This window comes from the organism of the source record quoted next, unplaced genomic scaffold (genome assembly GCF_019419815.1).
Source record: "Pyrus x bretschneideri cultivar Hongxiangsu unplaced genomic scaffold, Pyrus_bretschneideri_v1 Contig44, whole genome shotgun sequence".
Taxonomy (NCBI): domain Eukaryota; kingdom Viridiplantae; phylum Streptophyta; class Magnoliopsida; order Rosales; family Rosaceae; genus Pyrus; species Pyrus x bretschneideri.
This window is the reverse complement of record NW_025999768.1, coordinates 2,263,102-2,284,431: the sequence shown is the minus strand read 5'-3', so window position 1 is coordinate 2,284,431 and position 21,330 is coordinate 2,263,102. Positions and strand designations below refer to the sequence as shown.

Below are 21,330 nucleotides of genomic sequence, written 5' to 3'. Positions count from 1 at the left end.
ATTTATTCAACGTTGTAGTCAGAAATAAGAGGAGAAATGCAAGGAGATGAAAATAGGGAGTGCGGAAATGATTTTCCGTTGAATTATTACTAGGAATTTGGCATGATTTGTTGTGGGGGGTGAGGCAGCATGTGCTTTTGGAAGGTATATGCCTAGTTTTTCCTTGCTGTCTGTGGTTGTGGCCCTCAGAAAAGACGGTGAAACTGCAGGAAACCTTCCTGGCCCGGCCAGGCTTCCTACCTTCCTACCAGAACCCTTAATTAGTTTTGACATGTCAAATAATCTGTCTACAATTATATTGTTTCGAGCTTTAGATTGTTGCACTGCATGTGTACCTAGGGGTTAAAATGATTTATTATTCATGCACTCGAATTGAATTAGTCCTCTACCAATGTTTTAGGATAAAAAATTTTGAATGTGATTTTTCAAGAAAAGTACGTAAAACCCTTAATTTTCTGATGTGATTTTAAATTAATCTCAACGTTTTCAAACATTTTAAAAGAGTACCCAACGTATTGGAGTATCACTTCCGTTAAGTCCTAAGGTAAGAAATTCGTTAAGTGCCTACGTGACATTCATGGTCAAACTTTTTTACTAATGTGGACAAATCTCATAGAGCAACTTTTAATGACGTGATATTCATGATCAAATTAATCCTAACCTTCTGAATTCATGACGTGATATTCGTGGTATTTACAAGAACTATAGATACTAGACTAATTCATCGGTACTTAAGCGCAATCTCCGAGGCACGTCACTACAATTGCTGGTTTCTTAAGTTTGCAACCCTAAGTATAGTTTCAGACGAAAAAGAGGTTAGGGTTTCGAAGAAGTATTATGAGGTTTGGCATCCATCGGGACCTATTTAATGAGCAGAAATCCACGTAGATTTGGAAATTATGAGATTTTTCCACGTTATTAACAAAAATTTGATCATGAAGGCCATGTAAACACTTAACGATTTCTTAACTTGGAACTTAGCGAAAGTGATATTTCCTATATGTTGGTTACTCTTTTGAAAATTTTAAAAGGAAATTATTATTAGTATTCCAAAAATTTCATTGTACACTCCTCTTAAGTGTATTTTTCTTTCTAATTATAGAAAGTTTGAAGTGCCAAATGAGATTTTTGGAGTGCTAATAACAATTCCCTTTTGAAAAACAAAAAAACTAATTTGGAATCACATCAAAAAATTGGAAGGATTTAGGTACTTAATCATTTTTTTTTTTAATACGAGTAATATTCTATATTAGCCTTCTTAAATGTGTGGAGATGCTCTAAATTCGGTGCATAGAGGGGAGCAAATCCACCCTAGTCCCTACACAATGTGATTATGACCATGTTTGCATGATGAAGTGTAATTTCTCAAAGAATAATTTCACAACTCTTTTTGGTTGAGCGAATATTTCATTGACAAAGAGTTGTGAAAATATTCGTTCTACTACTAACTACACATCCAAATTCAAATTCCGTCCTCGAAGTTTAAATTAGTAGCTGATTTAATAATAAGATTATTTTAACACTTGGCACAGTCCTATTTGTTGACATTAATTGTATCCTTACACGCATTAAAAAAAAAACTTTTGTCAGAAACACACTTACATTAATTAATTATCTAAATAATATAAGGCTTAAACAAGAAGAAAAATTTCCTAGGATTATCATTCCACTATATATAAAGGAAGTCTCTCCCATAATTCAAAGAAACACGAAACTTGAAAGCCTACCTTCTGAGAAGATTTCTGCCTGCATCCTTCAAGAATCAAAACACAAGAAGGTATGTATTATTAATCCTAATCAAGATTCTAAAAGACGCTAGTATGGTGGCGGACAAGAATCAGGTCTAGACACTATTTATTAATTCGTATAAGAATTTATCAGAATGGCGACTAGCCACATAACGTCTAAACCGGAATTTATCCAACAGTGACCTTAAAAGATTAAACATTAGAGTCAATGGGCTGTGATTAACACATTTGTTAAGCCTACAAATCCAATTTATTAATATATACTCATCATTAAGCCCTTAATTATAATCTTCTCAACGAAAAAATCTCACCTTAATTTATTTGTTTTCTTTTTCTTTCGAAAATATTATCTATCCAGGTATAATACTAAGCTAAGACCGTATCATCGCCGCCTTTCAAGTACCATCTACCTCCAACTACAATAAAACGACGCCGATTTCTATAACCATACAAACTTCTAAATAGAATTAGTAATTTATTATTACTACTAAAAAACTCTAGACACCCAACAAGTGTGGTTGAGAGCGACAAAAATAAAATTTTTAATTTTTAATTAAATAAGTGTGTAAAAAGTGAAAACTTTATGCTGAATGTTTAGTAAAAAATGAAAATTTATGCTGCATGTAATTACTAAATTGTCTATAATATTTTTTTTAATTTTTTGTGAGAGGGACATGACAGTATTTTTATAAAATTTTGATTAACAAAAAATGTTCTATTACTAAGTAGCATAAATTCAAAAAAAAAAAAATTAAAAAATTGAGTGTACCGTAGTCGTCCATGTCAACTCACACCTTATTATATTCATTATCATCTGATATTATTAATTTATTATCACGCGTTATAAAATGAATAATGATTTACGGTACAATAAATTTCTTGGTAAGTTTGATTTTGTACGAGTTATAAAACCATCAGACAGTATGACGGTGATATTCGAATTAAAAAAATTCTCAGATACAGCAAGTCGTGTATGTGCATACAAATGATATGTAAGTAACGTATACGAGACATATGCCCTTTGAGAGAAGGAATCTTCATTTTTTAAAAAATTGGGATATTCTTCTTAATCGTTAGATTTAATTTTAATGAAATTATGTGATTGAGATTAAATCAAAGGCTACATAATTTCAACCATAAAATTTTATTAAAGTCAAATCTAATGATTAAGATTAAGATGATAATCCTATTTTTTTTGAAAAATGGAGATCCCTTCTGTTTTATATATATATATTCCTCTCGGCTCCCACTTCTGTTTCTTTCCTTCTCGGCGGCCGCTGCTGAATCAGTTACCTAGAAAGGCTGCATCTTCATCCCCTCTCTCTCTCTTCCTCTCTCTTATGCGATCATCTGTTCCAGCTAGGCTTTAGATCCTAGCGTCTCCGCCGAGTCAAATCCATTTGAATCGGAGTTTCAAGTTGGGGATTTTGTTTTCTTCCGATTTCAATCTGGTAAATTTTCTCATCCTTTACCTAATTTGACCGCCGATTGTAGCTGGATCTGAATGCTTTCGGATTTTTGTCTCGGTTCAAGTTTTTCTCGGCTCGATTTTGGTGTTTTGAGCGATGAAATTTGGAATTGAGCTGTTAGCTCAATAATGGTGGAATTTGAAAAATTGGGGATTTGAGCTTTTTGGGGCTTCTGATTTTTTAGGTAAAGCCGTGAAATTGATGTTGGTTTTGCTTTTTTGATGTATTTGGATAAGGAAATTAAGGATTTTTTGTTTTTGTTGCTTCATTATTCATGTTTGAGCCGGTAGTTTACGATGGTGGGTAGTTTTGATTGGATTGTAACTATGAGCATGTTTGGGACCGCTTTTGAATTGGGAAAAGCATTAAAAGTGCTTATGGATCATAGAAGCGCTTTCTGGAGATGCACGTGTTAAGTTCTTCTTCGTAAAGAACTTGGATTTTTTCTAACAAAATCATAGGGTTTCTAATAAAAGCACTTCTAACAAAAGCACTGATGAGCACAACTGCGTCCTATAAGAGCAGTCCCAAACCAGCCCTATGAATTTGTTCGATATCATAGCTGAACTTTCAGGTCTGTAATCAACTTACAGAGTTTCAGTCCTTGTTATTACACTGTACTTAATGTTTTGGAAAGAAAGAGAAGCAGGTTAATACTTTGTTATTAAAGGAGAAGTACCAGGTTGATGCCGTACGATAATTGACGAAAATGGCATTGTCGTAGTTATGCCATTGTGGGAGGTGCATCCCTATGTTAGTTTTGATTTCTGGTTGTGGAAATAGTTATATGTTGATTTTACGGTCATCTTTGTGTTGTTAGTATTTATTCTCTTCAATGACATGCGTTGAGGCTTCGTTTGTATTGACGTTATCATTTGTTTCTAATTGTTGTTTCAGTACTCAAAAGTAATACTTTCAAACTATGGAACAAGTTACTTTCAGTGTATTATCTTTTGGGGGCCTCTGAGATTTCGGAATTGTGTGCTCATATGCATTTAATCACGTGTGGTGTTGGCTTAAATTCTTGAATGTAATTGAAGCTTTTCTTTTTGTTTGTTGAATATATGAGATCTTCTTTTTGTAATGTTGTCATTGCTGCCTGTTCTTGGTATGGACTTAAGTTCAACACCATCTGTAATCTGTAAAGCAGGTTGTTGTTCTCTTACTCATGTTAATGTGGACTTTTTTCTGTTTCAATAGCTCTGCTACTATCATATTGGGAGAGCATTGGAGTCGGGAGAGTGTGAAGCATCTTTGAGAGCTCAAAATGCCTAAGGATAGAAGGGGACGTTCTGTTTCTCGTGATAGGTATAGAGCATCTCCTTATCCATGCAGCTCCAGTCATACAAGGTGGTCGTCGCCCAAAATTCCTTCAGAAACCGAGGACAATTTGAAAGAATGGGAAGAAGCCAGATGCCCCGTTTGCTTGGAGCATCCACACAATGCTGTTCTCCTAATATGTTCATCCTATGAGAAAGGGTGCCGCCCTTACATGTGTGACACAAGCTACCGCCATTCAAACTGTCTAGACCAGTATTGCAAGTCATTTTCGGCAGAAACCTCACCAACTATCCCGCCAGAAGGAGCAACTCAGATTTCAGATACTCAGTTGTCTCCATCTGAAACTCTTGAATCAACAATTACTCAAGTGCAAAATGATATTACAATTGAGGATGAGCTCTCCTCCATGAATTCCGTATCTTGTGAGCATCAGGCAGAGCCGAAGCTTGTGTGCCCCCTCTGCCGTGGGGAGATAACAGATTGGATTATTGTGGAGCCTGCTCGTTGTTTCATGAATGCAAAATCAAGAAATTGTTCTTGTGAGACATGTAATTATAATGGAACCTATGCAGATCTCAGGAAGCATGCGAGGCTGGAGCATCCATTAGTGCGCCCATCAGAGGCAGACCCAGAGCGACAGCGTACCTGGAGGAGTTTGGAGCGACAGAGGGATATTGCTGACCTGTTCAGCTCAATCCAATCTTCAGTTGGAGAGGATAGGGGTGATGATAGCAGTAGTTTGCCGGCTGATGACGGTGCGGGCTGGCTAACCATATTCTTTCTAGTTAGAGTAGTTCGACCTGGGTCCAGTTCGAGGAGCAGCAGCTGGTATGGAACCACAAGAACCAGAGCACAAGTTAGTATGAGAAGGAGATCAAACAGACTATGGGGGGAGAGCTACGAGGGTGAAGCTGCATCTTCAACCGTAGAAGAGGATAACGAGTCTTCAGACGGTGACTCAGGTGTCAGGAGGCGCAGTGCGCGCCTCCGGCGACGGACAACACCAGACAACCACCAGCCATGATTGCATACGTTTGAGAGATCAGCGAATCTGTTTCCTTTCCGTCGCCCTCGTTTTCCCGAAAGGTTTGAAAGTAAGTTTGGTCCAGTTCTGTGTTGGGCAGCTTTCAGTAGCTTACTGATTGTTTTGCTTCTGCCCGGTGAAACCTCTTCCTTCACATTCTGTTAACGAACCAAAGATTATAAATATGATGCTGAGAGATATATTGAAGAAATGTATTTATGTGTTTATTTCGCAGGACTCGCGTATTTGTAATTTTTCTCCGGCAATTAACGAGAGTACCTCTTTGTACCGCGAGAGATTTACATGAAACGGGATGATATTTCTAACTTATCATGTGTCGCTACCTCTTTTAGCTGTTTCATATGAGAGGAATTTACATGAATGTGTTTACCGTTACGTGGCGTCTTGGATTCAGTCTAAGGTTTTGGTTTTAATTACAAGTTTTATGCTGGAGTAGAAGTGCTTTTACAGAAGCAATTCAAAAATTAGAAAAAAAATGCAGAGTGCGGTGCAGGATGGTCTCAAGGTCCTGTACTCGTGTTGGACCATTACGTGAACCGGGTCCGGTTTTCTGTTTTCCACTCATTATTTTAATTCAATTTTCTTGTTGCGGTCAAAGGACGAAAGTGCCACTCCCTTTCCTCAATGACCCCACGTGACTACCCTAAACATCTCGCGAGAAAGCGCTCCAAAATTTCTCGCTATTCCTCAAACACCTCCCGCGAAATTCACAGTCGGTCAAACAACGACAACCAAAGTGGTCCACCAGTCCAAATTTTTGAAAGTTCAAAAAATTACAGCTTCATGCTATTGCTATTCGAAAAAATTAAAATAAGTGCATTTACTTTTTAATACTGTGCTCCAGAAAAAAAAAAAATTACAAAGCTAAGGTAGGTCAGCCGACCTTGCAAGCTCAAAATTCTCCATAAAAAAAGTTAGGCCGTCTTTAGTCCTCCTGAGCCACCTTCTAACTTCTCGACGAATAACTTTTATAAGGCATTGGGCAAATTAGCTGTCAACCTCATACCTCTGTATGTGTTTCTATAGGCATATATCGATAGGTTCAATCGTCAGGTATTTGTGGTATCATTGCTCAAAAGCTATTGATATTAATAAACATGCTGGTTCGGAAGTTGTTCGCATCTGTTGATAGGTGTGCAATACGACTTGACAAACGATCTCATGCTTACCAAGGCTTGATGAAATGCTAATTTGGATGCTACTTCGTCTAAAATATTTTGCACGCTATTCTTACTGACATCCCAATATTTTTTTTTGGTCCGTCACTGTCTAGAAGAAAAAAAATACATAAATCGCATAAAATGATTTTAGTAATTTATCATCATGTGACTTCAATACGTTATAATAACGTGAACCAATTTTATCTAAGATCTATCTTCTCAAAGTAAATATCATCTACTACTATTATAACATGATTTTTAATAATACTTTCGCATATCAGGTAATACGAAATTTTTAACCATTAAATCTTTAATAAAAAATATGAAAACTAAAATGTGACAGGACAAAATGTCTGGAGGATTCAGTATTCCGAACACCATGGAGTTTTAGTGTTGTAAACGTGTGAAATAGTATAAACGACAGTCATACAGATTTCTCCACCTTGTCTTCGCCCATGATGGCCTTCCATTTTTGAAAATAAACTTTTATTTTTGTTTGTTTATATTTATTTTTCGTTTTTAATTTGTTCATCAAAAGCCCCAAAGCTTTCTATATTTTTCCTCGTCTCGCCGGGAGACGGATCTCTGAACTGAAGGCGTCGCATTTAACATTCTCTCTGTCTGTCCGACGGACTGGGAAGGGGAGGAGAAGAACAACAACACAAAATTGGAAACCTTTGTGGGGTTTTTTTTTCAGAAATTCGAAAAGAATTGGGGGTAAAAATGGGGTCGGAGAGCACCTCTCTACGCGGAGGCGGGATTGAAAACAGCAGAAAGGGCAACGAGACTCAGGTGGTGTTGAATGTCTACGACCTCACCCCCCTCAATAATTACACCGTCTGGTTCGGTCTCGGAATCTTTCACTCCGGTATTGAAGGTAAAAAATTCTAGGACCTTTTCGAATCCTTTCCTTTTTTCTTTTCTTTTGAAAATTCTGAAAATTGTTTCCTTTCTGTTTGATTTTTCGTTTTTTTATGTGTTTTGGTGATCTGGGTATCTTTTCATTTTGGTTTTCTCTGTTGGGTTTTGTTTAGTTAATTTTTGGATTCGTTTGTTTCCTTTTCTGGGCATGCTTAATTGCGATGGATATGCATTTATTCTTATTGTTTATGTGTTTAAAGATTGGTTTTTGAAGCAAAAAAAAAAAAAAAAAAGATTGGCACTTTCAATACTTACATGGAGAAGGAAGGATGCCGGGTTTTCGGATTTGTTCGACTCTTATTTGCTGTTTTGAAGTATGAATGTGCTTACATATTTAAGGTGTAGTTGTGTTGTGATATGTTATTGAGTACTTTGGCTTCTTTTGCATCCAATATTAGTTAGATGTGTAGCAACATGAATTGAAAGGTTTGCACCAGGATCTAGAGCGATGCTGTTGTATACCATTACGTATAGTGCAATGGTGATCAAGTTTTACAATGTGAAATGAAATTGTTCAGCTTTTTTGTTCCTTTATGCTTGGTTATGAAGAACTGCTAATCGGAATGTGCTGCATATCGTGGTGTGTGTGTATTATGTATGAGCCCCAGTTGACTCTATGTATTATTGTACCGCTACTTTCTTCTGCCACGTGATGATTCTGGGCGTATCTTAGGATTAGGGGAGGTATTAGAGATAGATTTCTCGATGTGTTGGGAGATATTTTCCTGGTTGATTGAGTTTGGATATTGTGTTGTTATAAGCTTTTATGAGAGTTGTTTTACAAATTGAACTGAATCTTGAATCATCCTTTCTGGAAATTGCACTGACCAATGAGTGACTTCGTTTAATTGTTGTTCATTTCCTTGAGATGCAAATAAGGAGAAATTATGTTTAACGATATCATCTGTCTGTTGTATAAACAGTCCATGGCAAAGAGTACGGTTTTGGAGCCCATGACTTCCCAGTTAGCGGAGTTTTTGAAGTGGAACCAAGGAGCTGCCCAGGTTTTATTTATCGATGTTCCATTCAACTTGGCCGCATAAATATGCCTCCCTCTGAATTTCGGACATTTATTGAGAATGTTGCGGCAGAGTATCATGGGGATACCTATCATCTCATCACCAAGAATTGCAACCATTTCACAGATGAGATGGCATTTAGGTTGACAGAAAAACGGATTCCTGGATGGGTGAATCGGCTTGCTCGTCTAGGTAAAGAGAACTTTTCTACTGACTATTCTAGTAGTTCTATATTTCATTGGTATGTGTTAGCTGGAACTCATTTACGTTTGCATCATTTTTAATTGATTTAGTCTGATATAAATCTTTGAGATGAATGTAATTACCGTATGAAATAGTTTCTTTTCTTGTTCAGGTAGGACTGTATGAATGTCTTTTAAAACCGCAAAATCAAAATCATATCATTTGTGAGGGTTGGATTTAGATGCTTTCATTTGTGTCTTCATCTTCTTTTGTAATATTCTGCGTATTATTTATGTGCTGCCCTTTACTTCTCAAGGTGATTGGTAATTCTCGGAGACATGCAATCACAAATGGGTATGATTTATTTCTCTAAGTGTTTTTAAGACCATGTTTTCATTGTAATTTCAGGTGCCTTATGCAGTTGTCTTCTCCCCGAAAGCCTTCAAGTGACCACTGTTAAACAAATACCTGAATACCATCACGAGTCAGGTGAGTTCCCTCGACTATTTTCTACTCAGTATTATAGTGTCTGTATTCAGTGTGCTGATTCTAGTTGTTACATCCCTAACGTTCTTCTTTTCTGGGTCCAGAAGATGGTACTGAAACTCTATCAATCACAACGCCTCGTGAGTCAGCGGAAGTTGATGACGATCAAGAAAAACGCCTGCTGTCCCCACTGGCTTCACTTTCACCGGTGGCGGGAAGTGGAGATGTAACTTTTGTTAAAGAGGCTCAAAAGTGAAACAAACCCTCAACTTTTGCAGATAGAGGAAGGAGTCACCCTTCGGGAAAAGGGCGGTTTGGCCAGTTATTGGTGTGACTGTCATTGTTATGGATGCCTTACTTGGAAGGAAAGTACATGCAACTCTTTTCCAAAAGAAAGCCTCAATTGTATTCATTATCTGTGTGCACAAGCGTTCAACTAGACGCTTGTTTTTCTACTATTTCGGCCATTTTTTATTTAATTTTTTTAACGGAGGAATCCGAAATTAGGTCATAGTTTGGTATGATTTGTGATTTGTGCACGAGGGAAGGGAACTGTTTTTGCAAGTGGAAACGAATCTGAGTGTTTTAGTCTTTGATTTCTTCTGTAATTTTTTCAAATGTTGGAATGATGCTATAAATTGTTTCATTTTGTCTCGCAAGAGTACTCATCCGCCGAGTTCAGATTTAATTTCTTCTGTAGTTTGACACATATGCAGAAATAACTCGACAAGAAATTGCAAATCTCAGGCAGTTAAGAGGAACATCGACACATACGACATGTTCATAATTCAAATAATGAATGTCAGTTACACACAAATATCGATTTAACCAGTGCCACCAGCCAAATAATAACATGACATATAGGTTGTGCTAAACACTCGAAATTATTGTTTGCTACATACTTCCCTTCTGCTTCCTCTTCCATTGCCGTCACTCGAGTTTTTCACGGCTGTACTACGAAGAAGTCCCGTCAAGCCCCAGTTTTGATCTTAGCCAAGCACAGACCTCGTCCATCTCTTCCGGGATTGTATAATGACCAAGCCTGCATATACTCAAACCAATCATTCTTGTATTTCGTCGCCTTGATAAATTCATATGCAACAACTTTTCGACATAATCTAAGAATCACATACGCATTATAGGATTTGAATGTCATGTCCTGAAAGCCATTTGACCTTAAGGACTGTGACGATTTCTCACCAAACTTGTAAGGAACCACATCATCACCTGCAATAAATCATATCCACAGCATTATGAACTAGGCCCGGTTTAGGATTTAAAATACAGAGCACCTACGCAAGAAGATGCTAGAGATAAGGATGTAACAAAGCTTTTTCTTCGATGCAGATAATTTAAAATACAAATAAAACGAACAATATTTTTACACGAGAGATAATCATATGCATACTTTTCCCATGACATAACAAAAGCGGAATGGAGGCAGCACGCCTTGCAGCTTCATCTACTTCTTCTAACTTCTTACTCAAGGTCCTGAAAGAGAAAAGGATTTGTAACTATAGGCACGTAAATACACTGCAAAAACAATCCAGCCGAGATAAGGAGAGTGTGAGAGGACAAACTTGGAACATGGAAGCCATCCGCTTAGTCCAACAACCGCACTCAGATTGCATGGGTATTGATTACCATTCCCATATTTTCTTGTAACAAAGCAGGTCGCAGAGTATAGGGCAGTAGCTGCACCCATACTAAACCCTCCAACTCCAAGTTTAACTGTAACAGAGAAAATTCAAAAGCGTATATGGTGTTAGAATAATGGCATTAACAGAGTTTTGTAGACAAGACATCCTGCATAGAGTTTACTTTGAAAAAACGCTAGTCATAATTTACAAGCTTGTCTTTTCAAAATATCTCATCAATCAAGAGGGGCAATGAAATTCTAAGCATCCGTGCAGAAAAAAATCAAACAAACGATAGCAGTAATTGGAGTTCATCAAATGCTAAAATCGAGCAAGAAGAAACCTACTGTCATCAGGCTCTGTTGATAACAAATTTGCAACATGTGCTGCAGAAGCATCCAAACCCTCTACATCATCCGGAGCATCTTCTGAAAATTCTCCAACATCAAACCCTGTTTAAATCACATAACCGCTTTAGTGGAGTTTATTACTTTCGATTCACCAAAAACCGAATGACATTTTCTTTTTCTGCGACTATAATCAGATCAACTGCTGAATATACTTTAACGTGTGGATTTATTAATGAAAAAAACTTACAAGCAGTGGAGGGAAAGCCACCAAAAACCGCAATTGGTTGAGTAGGGGCAGTTGGACAAATCCACTTAATCTGCATCGCATAATTTTCACCATAAGTCATTGACAGTAAATTATGAAAATTCAATTCAAATTGTTTGTATGTATTTATTCTTACATTTGGAAGAGGGAGGGATTCCAAGAGCTGCGACCAGCTGTCAGACAGAAAAATATAAATCTTAAGACTTCCAAGTGTGTACGTATATGAAAAAAGGATAAATCTAATTTCTAAAGATCATGTGAGTCTCTAGTTTTAATTCGCAAAAATAAAAAAAATATTAAAAAAATTACTGTTCTCTTTTACGAAGGAACTTCGAAATTAATAAAAAGTCATTTAAATCAAAAACTTCCTCGGTTTCCTAATTACCGTGTAACCTTAAAAAAAAAGGGTAACATAAGCAATGAGGCCAAAGTATCACCTTGAACCATTATCGCCGAGGCCATGTAACCAAACTACAGTGGCCTGGTGTTTGCCTTTAGGTCTGACTACATAGGTTCTTCCAAACTCAAACGCCCTTCTAGCAGTTCTACCACCTGAAATCATGATACCCTAATGAGAAAGGTGCAAATAACAGAACCAATGAAACCTCAGGCAAATGGATAAGTATGAAAGATAGCCCAAAATCGTCAACAAGGAAAATGGAAGAACCATAAAAGCGTGAGTGATCTCTTCGTTCTTTTGCTAGAATATTTTACAAATTCTTATAAAAGTATAGGATAATTTTTCTTATTTTTGCTAGTTCTTAGATGGTAGATTATTACTGTTTGAGTAATAGTTTAATTTAAGAATAAATGGGATCCTAGTCATATCCTTCTAGCTCATAGGATATACGAGTCGACTCCTGTTGGTGTCAAGTCCTTTGACACGATCAATTAAATAGGTAGGGTTAAGCCGTTAAGGCCAACTATCGTTTGACACAAACACAAAATGACATCACTCAGCGACCACTCATGGATATGGCAATCAGTATCAAAACTTCTTTACCAAATGATGGCTGCGCAAAGAAATGCAAACAAACTAACCAGAACCAACAGAGGGACCAGTAAAGCTCATATTTGGTTCCTCAAGAAAATACCACTGACCAAACTCCTCTGCAGCAAGTGTACAGAGCACAGATCCTGCAACGAAGAAACACCAAAAAATTCATATTCGCCGGCTTCTTTGCGAGCACCTAAAATTGCTTATTTATAAGCTCTCCAACGAAACCATAATGTTAAAACATATAAAGTACACATAGTTAATTAACATGTTGGAGCAACTCCGATAGCTCAAACAAGCAGTTGCATAAAATTACTTCGACAGTGCTAGCAAACATTTAACATTCAGTACATGATCATTGGAAAACTAGTGAGGTCAATATGTAACTAGTTCCTAAACTCCGGCCTCAGGAAATACAATTTGAGTGCTGTCAGCTCATTATAGATTTCCATCTGTACCTAGATTCGCCACTGGCTTCTCACTCGTGGCAAGGCTTTTGATTGTAAGTAGAAGCAGGGCCGGGCGAGGCTAAGGCTAACTTCCCTCCCCCGACCAATCATACGGCATCTTCCTCACCCTATCAAGAACGCGAATAACCTTAATCCAATCCGAACAACACTAACACAAACCCATTCGAACAATAAAAACTCAGGGGTTCTGCATATAGGAGTTTTGGTCTTCCCAAATGCCAAACAGATATACATGAGCCATAGGCTGCTTCAATCAATCTTTTCAACCATTCGGGCTAAAATAACAAGAAAAATTGCATCTTTAATATTGTTCCGAACACCCCTTAATCCAGAAACCACAAATAAAAAAATCCCAAAAGAGAAAAACTAAAATCATTACAAAAATTTGTAATATTTACCATAAATCCAGGAAAACAATCAAAATATACAATTAAAAGTACAAAGCAAAAATCCCAGAACTCAAAAATTAAAGCTTGGCTACTACAAAACAGCAAAACAGAAACCAGAAATGATATAGAAGCATAAATACTGATTTTTTAAAATTAAGTTAAGCAAGTTAAATAAAATTAGATAAAATTGAGCAGAAAATAAAATTGGGTTTTAGGGTTTTACGCCATTGATGCAGAGTCAGTACATACCTCAAACAAGCCTCGGACGCTGTCTTCTTCCTCTTGCTTCCCCCATATATGTTCACCCCATGTGTCCTGTCGTTTGATGTACTGCCTTCGGAATTCAGAGTGTCGTTTTGCGTCGAAGAATAAAATGATGAAGAATCTCATCCGTCGATCTAGGTAACACCATCTATGTGTGCCACGTGTCTCTGAAATAATAAGCTTTGAAAAGAAAATTCCAGAACTGTTTTAAAAGAAAAACTAATGAAAATAATTAGAAAACTTTGAATTTTAACGAAAACTATAAAATAAATAGTACTATATAGAATTTTTAGTGTGAAAATATGGTTTTTTATTAAAATGAACAGTACTAAAAATTTTCGTGAAAGTTTCCTACTTTAAAGTGCTAAAAAATATTTTGTAAATCAATAATAAAAGGCTAAAATTACTTTCTATAAAATACACATTATTGATCGAAATCTTTAAAAATACTTTCAAACGAGTACACAGTCTATTTAGAGAGTAGAAGTTGCTAGACATTGGTCCTATCTCAGTGCGATTATTTGCTATGCTGGTCCCACTTTCTTCATCTCATATTGCCATTTGACCAAATACCCTTATAATTTACTCATATTTCAAAATCATGGGTCCCCATGTCACTTAAAACTGTTGTCTAATAATATTTCTTATTATTGTTACTTAGTATTACGGTCTAATAGTTTTCTTTTATTTTTAAGTAAGATGTCTTAGATTTAGTTCTCGATTAAAGACGAATTTAAACCATATTATTGCAAGCCTATTATGAGGCTAAGCCTACTCTCTATTTTTAGTGTAAATAATATTATTTGTTGTTGTAATTAGAGAGTTTAGCACGCTTGACGGTATAAAATAAGTTAAACACGAAACTTGATTTATAAGTTACATGTCACAATAATTTTCGAAGGAGAGGGGACTGATTTGCGAACACTTTCAAAGGACAATACAATAAATATTATTCATGAAGGTGTGAGATAAGAATTTGGATATCCATAAATTAGAAGCAACCAATCAATCATGTTTATGGATCTATCTTGGGGCCATCATGGACATTGCATTTCCATATGAACATGTTGATGTGGATGCATCATTGCTCTCTACTTCTTGCGTTGCCAAGGCTGCACTACCAATCTTTGCCCTGTCGTTGCTGCCATCCGCCTCGTCATCCATCGCCAAAAAATCGACAACCACCATTTGGGTGTCGGGAGGCTCCTCCACGGGCGTCCGGCCCTCGAGCATCTCCACCACATGTGACATGGTAGGCCTAAGCCTAGCCCTCTCTTGTATGCACCACAGAGCTATATGAACAAGTTTTTTTACCTCCCTTCATCAATGCGTCCACTTTCGATCAGCCTTTGATCAACAACTTCCAGAAGCTTACCTTCTCCCATTTTCTCGATCATAATTTTGGGAAAATACTCCATTTTCCTCTGAGACTTGTTGGTGGCATTGCCCTTTTCAACGAAGCTAATGTTTCTCCGCCCTCCGATCATCTCAAGAAGCACCATTCCGTAACTGTACACATCTGTTTTTTCGGAAATTCCATGCTCCAAGAGCCACTCAGGAGCCAAGTAGCCCCTAGTCCCCCTAATCGTGATCATGATTCTGCTCTCGTCTTTTCCCATTAGCTTCGAAAGGCCAAAATCTGCGACAATTGCTCTGTAATTCTCGTCCAAAAGGATGTTCTCTGGCTTCACATCAAGGTGCAAAATCCTTGACCTGCAATCATGATGCAGGTAAGAAAGCGCTTTAGCAACGTCAACTGCAACCCTGTACCTTGCGTCCCAAGGCAAGCACCCCCCACGCCGATTAGGCCTTCCCTTCTGAGAGAAAATCCACGAATCCAACGATCCATTTGGGATGAAATCATAAACCAAGAATCGCGGTCCTGCAGGAACACAACAATACCCAAGAAGGCGCACAAGATTGATATGTTGCAGGCTTGCAATCGCCGCAACTTCTGACCTGAACTCCCTCTCGCCGCGCTCCTCCACATCGAGCTTTTTCACTGCCACTTGAGTCCCATCACTTAGGATCCCTTTGTAAACAGAAGCTGAAGCCCCTTTCCCAAGCAATGCCTCGAAATGATCCGTTGCATCCTCTAGCTCCTTGTACCTAAACTTCGAGGGAACCCCCGCAACTTTTCGAAGAAAACTATACTCCATGCGAAGTTCGTTTCCTTCTGACGCGTATTTTGTTTCCAAGAGCTTTCTCCGGCAATTGTAATGGTGTCTGATCGCTAGCCATACAAACACAGCAAGGATCACAGCAACACCTGCCCCGCAAATGAGGAAGAAAGTTGGCGAAAGTTTGAGAGTGATTCGCGCAACGAGTATAAAAACAACGAGCGCGATGATCGACGATGAAGCTACTATGTTTGCTTTTCTGTCCTCCATTGCAAAAGCTTCATCCTTGTTTTCGGATAAAGAGAAAGAGAGGGAGCTTTTGAGCTTTTCACATGATTCATATTCTTTCTGTGAACAACCACCATAGTTTTATACTTTTGAACAATTCATTATTTAATAAGAAGTCACCTAATATTTTGTCTGATAATTGATATTAATAGTGTCTTAATCTAATATTATAAGGGTTTTACCTGTTTGATTTTGAGCGAGCCTTGGCACAACGGAAATATTGCTCTTTTACAACCGAACTGTCACATGTTCAAGTCGTGAAAATAGTCTATTTGCAAAGCAAAGGTAAAACTATGTACGATAAACATTGTCCCGACCCTCACAAGCTTGGGGCGCCCTTTATCTGGTCAATTATTTGGAAATATATGTATTCTGCAGAAAATTAAATCTCTTTCTGAAATCAAATGGCCATTCACACCTATAATATCCCATTATAATGTTAAGAATGACCTTAACTTTTACGCGTCAACCTTTTGGACAAAAATTCCTGAATCCGCCATTGCTTACACGACTTGATGAAACACCGCTCTTCGTTAAACATGTCTAGCTAGTTCTTTTCTGCTGCATTATAATTCATTTGTGGGATTAGGAAAAAGCCAATTACCATATGAAAAACGATGAACCGAGTAATAATCTGACCTAGTCATCGACCATAAACAAATGTTAATTAGTTTAAATATATATTGACTGATTCAATCCCTTGAGCTAAAGACCAGTGGTTTAACCCTTAATTGCACTTTAAACAAAGTTTTCCCTTGATTAACACTGACAGAATTCATATTATATTCGAGTTCTTGACAAAATCGGAGACTGCAAGACCGAGTCCTGGATAGGATTAATTTCAGATTCAGGGAATCAGCAAAACATTACAAATCGTGAAGAAACCTAAACAGTTGTTGCTTTGTTGTTGCAGCTAAATAATCGGGATTAACGGGAGGTTTAGACACTAAACAACAATGTGCAATGTGACAAGAAATTCCAACTATTTGGATTCATGTGACGTTGCAGAGATTCGTTTGTAGGCCCCCTGTTTTGTTGTTGCAAACAAAACCATAGAAACCAACGGCTCAATTCTACTTGTTGAAATGATGGGAAGAAAGGGAGTGTGAGGGAGAGATTTGTGTGTGTGCAATCACTCGGTGCATAGCGTAACAATACAATTGGTTGGAAACTTGAAATTTTGAACCAAATATATCATGATACGTGTACTGGACCGTATTTCTAGCAGATTGAAATTTTTCTCAAAGTGAGGAAAAAGTAGAGAGCTTGAGTGAGGTGGATAAAGCACAATGTACGTTGTTTTTCTCTTGTTACATTGGAGGGGTTTGAACTCGACTTATCATAATTCAAAATTTCAAATTCCTTATTCTCCACTCTCTCACGACTTACGCTTCTATGCTATAATAATTATCATGATTGATTGAATAGTGTTAAGGAGACCACACTATATATATATACCTATCATACCATTTTTTAATAGATGCAGAAGTCTATTAATACAAGTAGGTTGCACTTCTTTAAAAAGATGAAAAATATAAGACACATAAATATGGTCTTCCCGCGATCCCATTAGCTCATCCTATTGGCCCCACTTCAGAAAAACACAAAAATTTGAACGGCCTTAATCTTTTTCTCTTTCTTCAAAGGTCTGAATTTCTTAATTTCGGACTTGAGATACTGAGATCTAGAGCGAATATCATTCCTAAAAATGTGATGGCCTAACATTGTCCAATAATAAAATAGACGAATAAAGAGAAAAGCTTTCCACTATAGTAGTTTATTAATAAAAAAATGCAAGTGGGAAGCTGAATAGTGAATACGGGGCAGCTGGAGGCAAAAGGACCCCATGGCTACGTCGACGTTGCCCTAAACCCTAATACCAAAAGCCCTGCCCACCACCCCCGCCCCCCCCCCCTCTCTCTGTGTCTCTTCCCCGAGTGAGAGAGGATTTAATTGACCACTACCAGTCCGCCACCACCATTTCCTACAGTAGCTACATGGGGAGCTACAGAAACGGCGGCCGTGGCGCGGACCAAAGCGGCACCAGCAATGGCGACGCTGGCGGCGCCCCGGTGGACAAAGGCGTCGACTTCGCCAACTACTTCTGCACCTACGCCTTCCTCTACCACCAGAAGGAGATGCTCTCCGATCGAGTCCGCATGGACGCTTACTACAACGCCGTTTTCAAGAACAAGCACCACTTCCATGGCAAGGTACAACATCTCATGAGCTCACTACTTAATTACTCTTTTGCCCCCTGTTTCGTTGCTCTAAGAACCGAAAAGAACGAAACTTTACTTGAAAAAGCTATAAATTTTACCATTTGTTGTTAGGCTGTAAAATATTTGGGATTAATTTGGTTTTAAGGCCGGAAAGAACGAAAATTTACTGAAAAAGCTGTATTTTAAACTCGGCTTTGCTTTGAAGTAGACATTTGTTTCTTTGGAATGTGAGAATTTTGTCAAACTAATGAAGAATTGGGATTAATTTGGTTTTCTGAACCGAAAAGAGCGAAGCTTTGCTGAAAATGGTGTATCTGTTACTCACCTTTGCTATGTAGTAGGCATTTGTTTCTGAGGAATGTGAGAATTTGTTGTACCATCGATAATTTGGGATTAATTTGGTTTAATTGTGGAGCAGGCTGTGTTGGATGTGGGAGCGGGAGTGGCATTCTCGCAATTTGGTCAGCGCAAGCTGGGGCGAGGAAGGTTTATGCCGTTGAAGCAACTTCCATGGCCGAACATGCACGTGCAGTTGTAAAAGCAAATAACCTTCAGGACGTGGTTGAGGTGATCGAGGGCTCCATGGAGGATGTTGTCCTGCCAGAGAAAGGTTTGGCAGTTGTTGAAGAATTTGACAATTTTGGTATAGTAATGTTGTTTTGATTAGTGTCATGCTTATGTGATTCTGTACTGGTGCTCAGTGGACGTGATCATTTCTGAGTGGATGGGGTATTTCCTGCTGCGTGAATCGATGTTTGATTCAGTAATATGTGCACGTGACCGATGGTTAAAGCCAACCGGAGTCATGTAAGTATTCCTAGCATTTACATCAGACTGTTGCAAGCACACACTTCCATAATTGGTACATTGTGTCTGTAGTCTAAAGTTTGGTGAATTTTGTTCTACTGAGTACTGAAAAAGATCTGTATTTTTCTGAAACTCAACACTTGCATCTGTTAATAAGTCATCAGAATGCATCCCCATATGACAAGATTATATGAGTACTTGTCGAAAGCTTTCATGTCCTTTCAAAATGTGGTAATTTGTCTTTTCGAACTGTGCTTTCGCCAATTCTTTATCTCCTTGTTATTGGTCCTTAGATTTGAGTCTTGGAGTTTGCTTGTACTACGATGGGATTAATCAGTATTGTCTGTTGGAGACAGGGAAATTTATCTTGACCCCTTCTAGTTTTAGTATGTTAATTAGGCAATCCTCAAATTGTTTACAGAATATTTTAGATTATAACTCAGAATGAATTTTTGGTTTCACAGGTATCCTAGCCATGCTACCATGTGGGTGGCACCTATTAGGACTGGATTGGGAGATCAAAAAAGTAATGATTATTATTCATCTATGGACGAATGGGAACGTTTCACAGATGAGACAAAAAATTATTATGGTGTTGATATGAGTGTTCTCACAAAGCCTTTCTCGCAAGAGCAGAAGAAATACTATCTTCAGGTAATTTCTATAATTATAGTGTGTTTAAATCATCCTAGTGTGTTTGATAGACTTGTATTTTATGTTGTACATTGTTGTGCGATGTTCATCCAGGCAGAGTCTTTGTATACTGTATATATAGTTATAGTCAGGCTTGTCAATTAATGCATGCTCCTTCTGGTGTCCAACATCTTAAACTGCATGCTATGAAATTTCTGCAGACATCATTGTGGAACAACCTTCATCCACATCAAGTTATAGGGACAGCTGCTTCAATAAAGGAGATTGATTGTTTAACTGCCTCAGTCAGTGACATCCTCGAAGTCAATTCGAACTTTTCATCAACCGTAACTCTTCAGAATACAAGGCTCTGTGGGTACGGGGGATGGTTTGATGTTCAATTTCGAGTAAGTTGATCTTTGCATTCCTTTATCTTGTAGATTGAAAACACTATTCAATATTTTCATGCTCAATGTAACATGAAACTTATCCTCTTCTGGCATACCAGGGAAGAAAGGAGGATCCAGCTCAGGAAGAAGTCGAGTTGACTACTGCTCCTAGTGTGGACGATGGTACTCACTGGGGCCAACAGGTTATTCTGCCAAAAATCTTTTCGTCATATTTTTTTAATTGTCTAAATCAATATGCCGTTGTGCGATATCGTAGGAAGATGTATGTATTTCTATAAGATAACATATCAACTTTGCAAGGCTTTACTTCATCTATCTGTATCACCGTTAGTGTAGTTTTGTGTAATTAGGGCCCAGAGAATTCGTATATTGACAGGCCACTGAATAAGTAGAACATCGCGCCTAACTTCGTGTTGCCGGTGCACTACTATTCATGATGTCTTTTCAACCGTTCTCTTCACTTATGCATAGGCACACTTGCCGGAACCAAATAATTTAGCTTCTATGAATATTCTTTGACGTAAAGTTTCCGTTACTATGTTCTAGGAAATCCAATAAGAAATTGATTTCTTGCTCGCATCTTTGGTTACAGCATCTAATTTCTTCCATGCTTGTCCCCCTTGTTTATTGAACAGGTTTTCCTGTTGAACCCTCCTGCTCGCATCACTGAAGGGGATAAACTAAATGGTTCTTTCTCAATGAAACGATCAAAGGAGAATCATAGATTAATGGAGGTTGAGTTCAGCTGTGAGATTCGACAGCAGACTGGCGAGTTAGTTCCGCATTTCACAAATAGATATTTCATAGAGTGACCGGAGACACGGATCCTGTAAGACTGGATAGTAAGATGTGATCAGTCCTACAAATCATATTTGCAAGTTTTGTGGGAGTTTTGCAGCGGGCTTTGCAGCTGTTTCGCTGTACTCGAATATTTGTTATGTCCTAATCTTGTGATATTTTGAAGCCAAGTTATGTCAATTTCATCAGAATTGGGTCCTTATGGTCACATTAAGTTTTGCAGTGTCATACCGGAGAACGTTTGAACCCCTTGTCCGGTTCCGTTCAAACGCCTATACAGCGCAAAATGTATCATACACCTTTCGAAAATAGACAAGGAAGGGAATTTGAACTTAGGTGCAAACCAACTGGTATAATCCATATTTGCT

The 21,330-nt window shown here is 37.9% G+C and overlaps 5 protein-coding genes across 7 annotated transcripts; 3 read left to right on the top strand and 2 right to left on the bottom strand.

Annotated features, from left to right (window-relative positions):
* Positions 1–2,994: 2,994 nt before the first annotated feature.
* Positions 2,995–5,852, top strand: LOC125469558. The gene is made up of 2 exons (XM_048566961.1): positions 2,995–3,199; positions 4,418–5,852. Exon 2 carries the CDS (start codon positions 4,485–4,487, stop codon positions 5,520–5,522), a length of 1,038 nt encoding a protein of 345 aa, XP_048422918.1. The 5' UTR covers positions 2,995–3,199; positions 4,418–4,484; the 3' UTR covers positions 5,523–5,852.
* A 1,535-nt stretch (positions 5,853–7,387) lies between these two features.
* Positions 7,388–9,980, top strand: LOC125469671 (deSI-like protein At4g17486). Of its 2 annotated transcripts, none has more exons than XM_048567316.1 (4): positions 7,388–7,580; positions 8,548–8,835; positions 9,235–9,315; positions 9,420–9,980. In XM_048567316.1, exons 1-4 carry the CDS (start codon positions 7,427–7,429, stop codon positions 9,566–9,568), a joined length of 672 nt encoding a protein of 223 aa, XP_048423273.1. In that variant the 5' UTR covers positions 7,388–7,426; the 3' UTR covers positions 9,569–9,980. The 2 variants fall into 2 exon arrangements, with proteins under 2 accessions (XP_048423273.1, XP_048423272.1); XM_048567315.1 differs by having other exon boundaries at positions 9,417–9,980.
* An 83-nt stretch (positions 9,981–10,063) lies between these two features.
* LOC125469670 (acyl-protein thioesterase 1-like) lies at positions 10,064–13,806 on the bottom strand. Of its 2 annotated transcripts, none has more exons than XM_048567313.1 (10): positions 13,670–13,806; positions 12,606–12,701; positions 12,002–12,116; positions 11,701–11,737; positions 11,547–11,616; positions 11,297–11,401; positions 10,893–11,043; positions 10,721–10,803; positions 10,446–10,539; positions 10,064–10,354 (listed from the first exon to the last, which is right to left on the bottom strand). In XM_048567313.1, exons 2-10 carry the CDS (start codon positions 12,634–12,636, stop codon positions 10,267–10,269), a joined length of 774 nt encoding a protein of 257 aa, XP_048423270.1. In that variant the 5' UTR covers positions 12,637–12,701; positions 13,670–13,806; the 3' UTR covers positions 10,064–10,266. The 2 variants fall into 2 exon arrangements, with proteins under 2 accessions (XP_048423270.1, XP_048423271.1); XM_048567314.1 differs by lacking the exon at positions 13,670–13,806 and adding an exon at positions 13,020–13,178.
* Positions 13,807–14,707: 901 nt separating this feature from the next.
* LOC125469581 (probable receptor-like protein kinase At5g20050) lies at positions 14,708–16,127 on the bottom strand. Its single transcript, XM_048567020.1, is given in 2 exon segments — positions 14,708–15,006; positions 15,009–16,127. Coding segments are annotated over 2 exon segments (1,365 nt in total). The 5' UTR covers positions 16,075–16,127.
* A 1,834-nt stretch (positions 16,128–17,961) lies between these two features.
* On the top strand, positions 17,962–21,170 carry LOC125469732 (protein arginine N-methyltransferase PRMT10-like). The gene is given in 8 exon segments (XM_048567471.1): positions 17,962–18,305; positions 18,733–18,748; positions 18,751–18,924; positions 19,016–19,121; positions 19,586–19,775; positions 19,976–20,161; positions 20,263–20,346; positions 20,800–21,170. Coding segments are annotated over 8 exon segments (1,149 nt in total). The 5' UTR covers positions 17,962–18,089; the 3' UTR covers positions 20,977–21,170.
* Positions 21,171–21,330: the final 160 nt, after the last annotated feature.

Bases quoted from the DNA above. Each gene is read 5' to 3' on its own strand.
- LOC125469558 (XM_048566961.1), top strand. From the start codon at position 4,485: ATGCCTAAGGATAGAAGGGGACGTTCTGTTTCTCGTGATAGGTATAGA.
- LOC125469671 (XM_048567315.1), top strand. From the start codon at position 7,427: ATGGGGTCGGAGAGCACCTCTCTACGCGGAGGCGGGATTGAAAACAGC. The intron at 8,836-9,234 runs GTAAAGAGAACT...TTGTAATTTCAG, and splicing joins GAATCGGCTTGCTCGTCTAG to GTGCCTTATGCAGTTGTCTT. The intron at 9,316-9,416 runs GTGAGTTCCCTC...TTCTGGGTCCAG, and splicing joins TGAATACCATCACGAGTCAG to AAGATGGTACTGAAACTCTA.
- LOC125469670 (XM_048567313.1), bottom strand. From the start codon at position 12,636: ATGAGCTTTACTGGTCCCTCTGTTGGTTCTG. The intron at 12,117-12,605 runs GTTAGTTTGTTT...TCATGATTTCAG, and splicing joins TGGTCCCTCTGTTGGTTCTG to GTGGTAGAACTGCTAGAAGG. The intron at 10,355-10,445 runs GTATGTGATTCT...GAGTATATGCAG, and splicing joins ACATTCAAATCCTATAATGC to GCTTGGTCATTATACAATCC.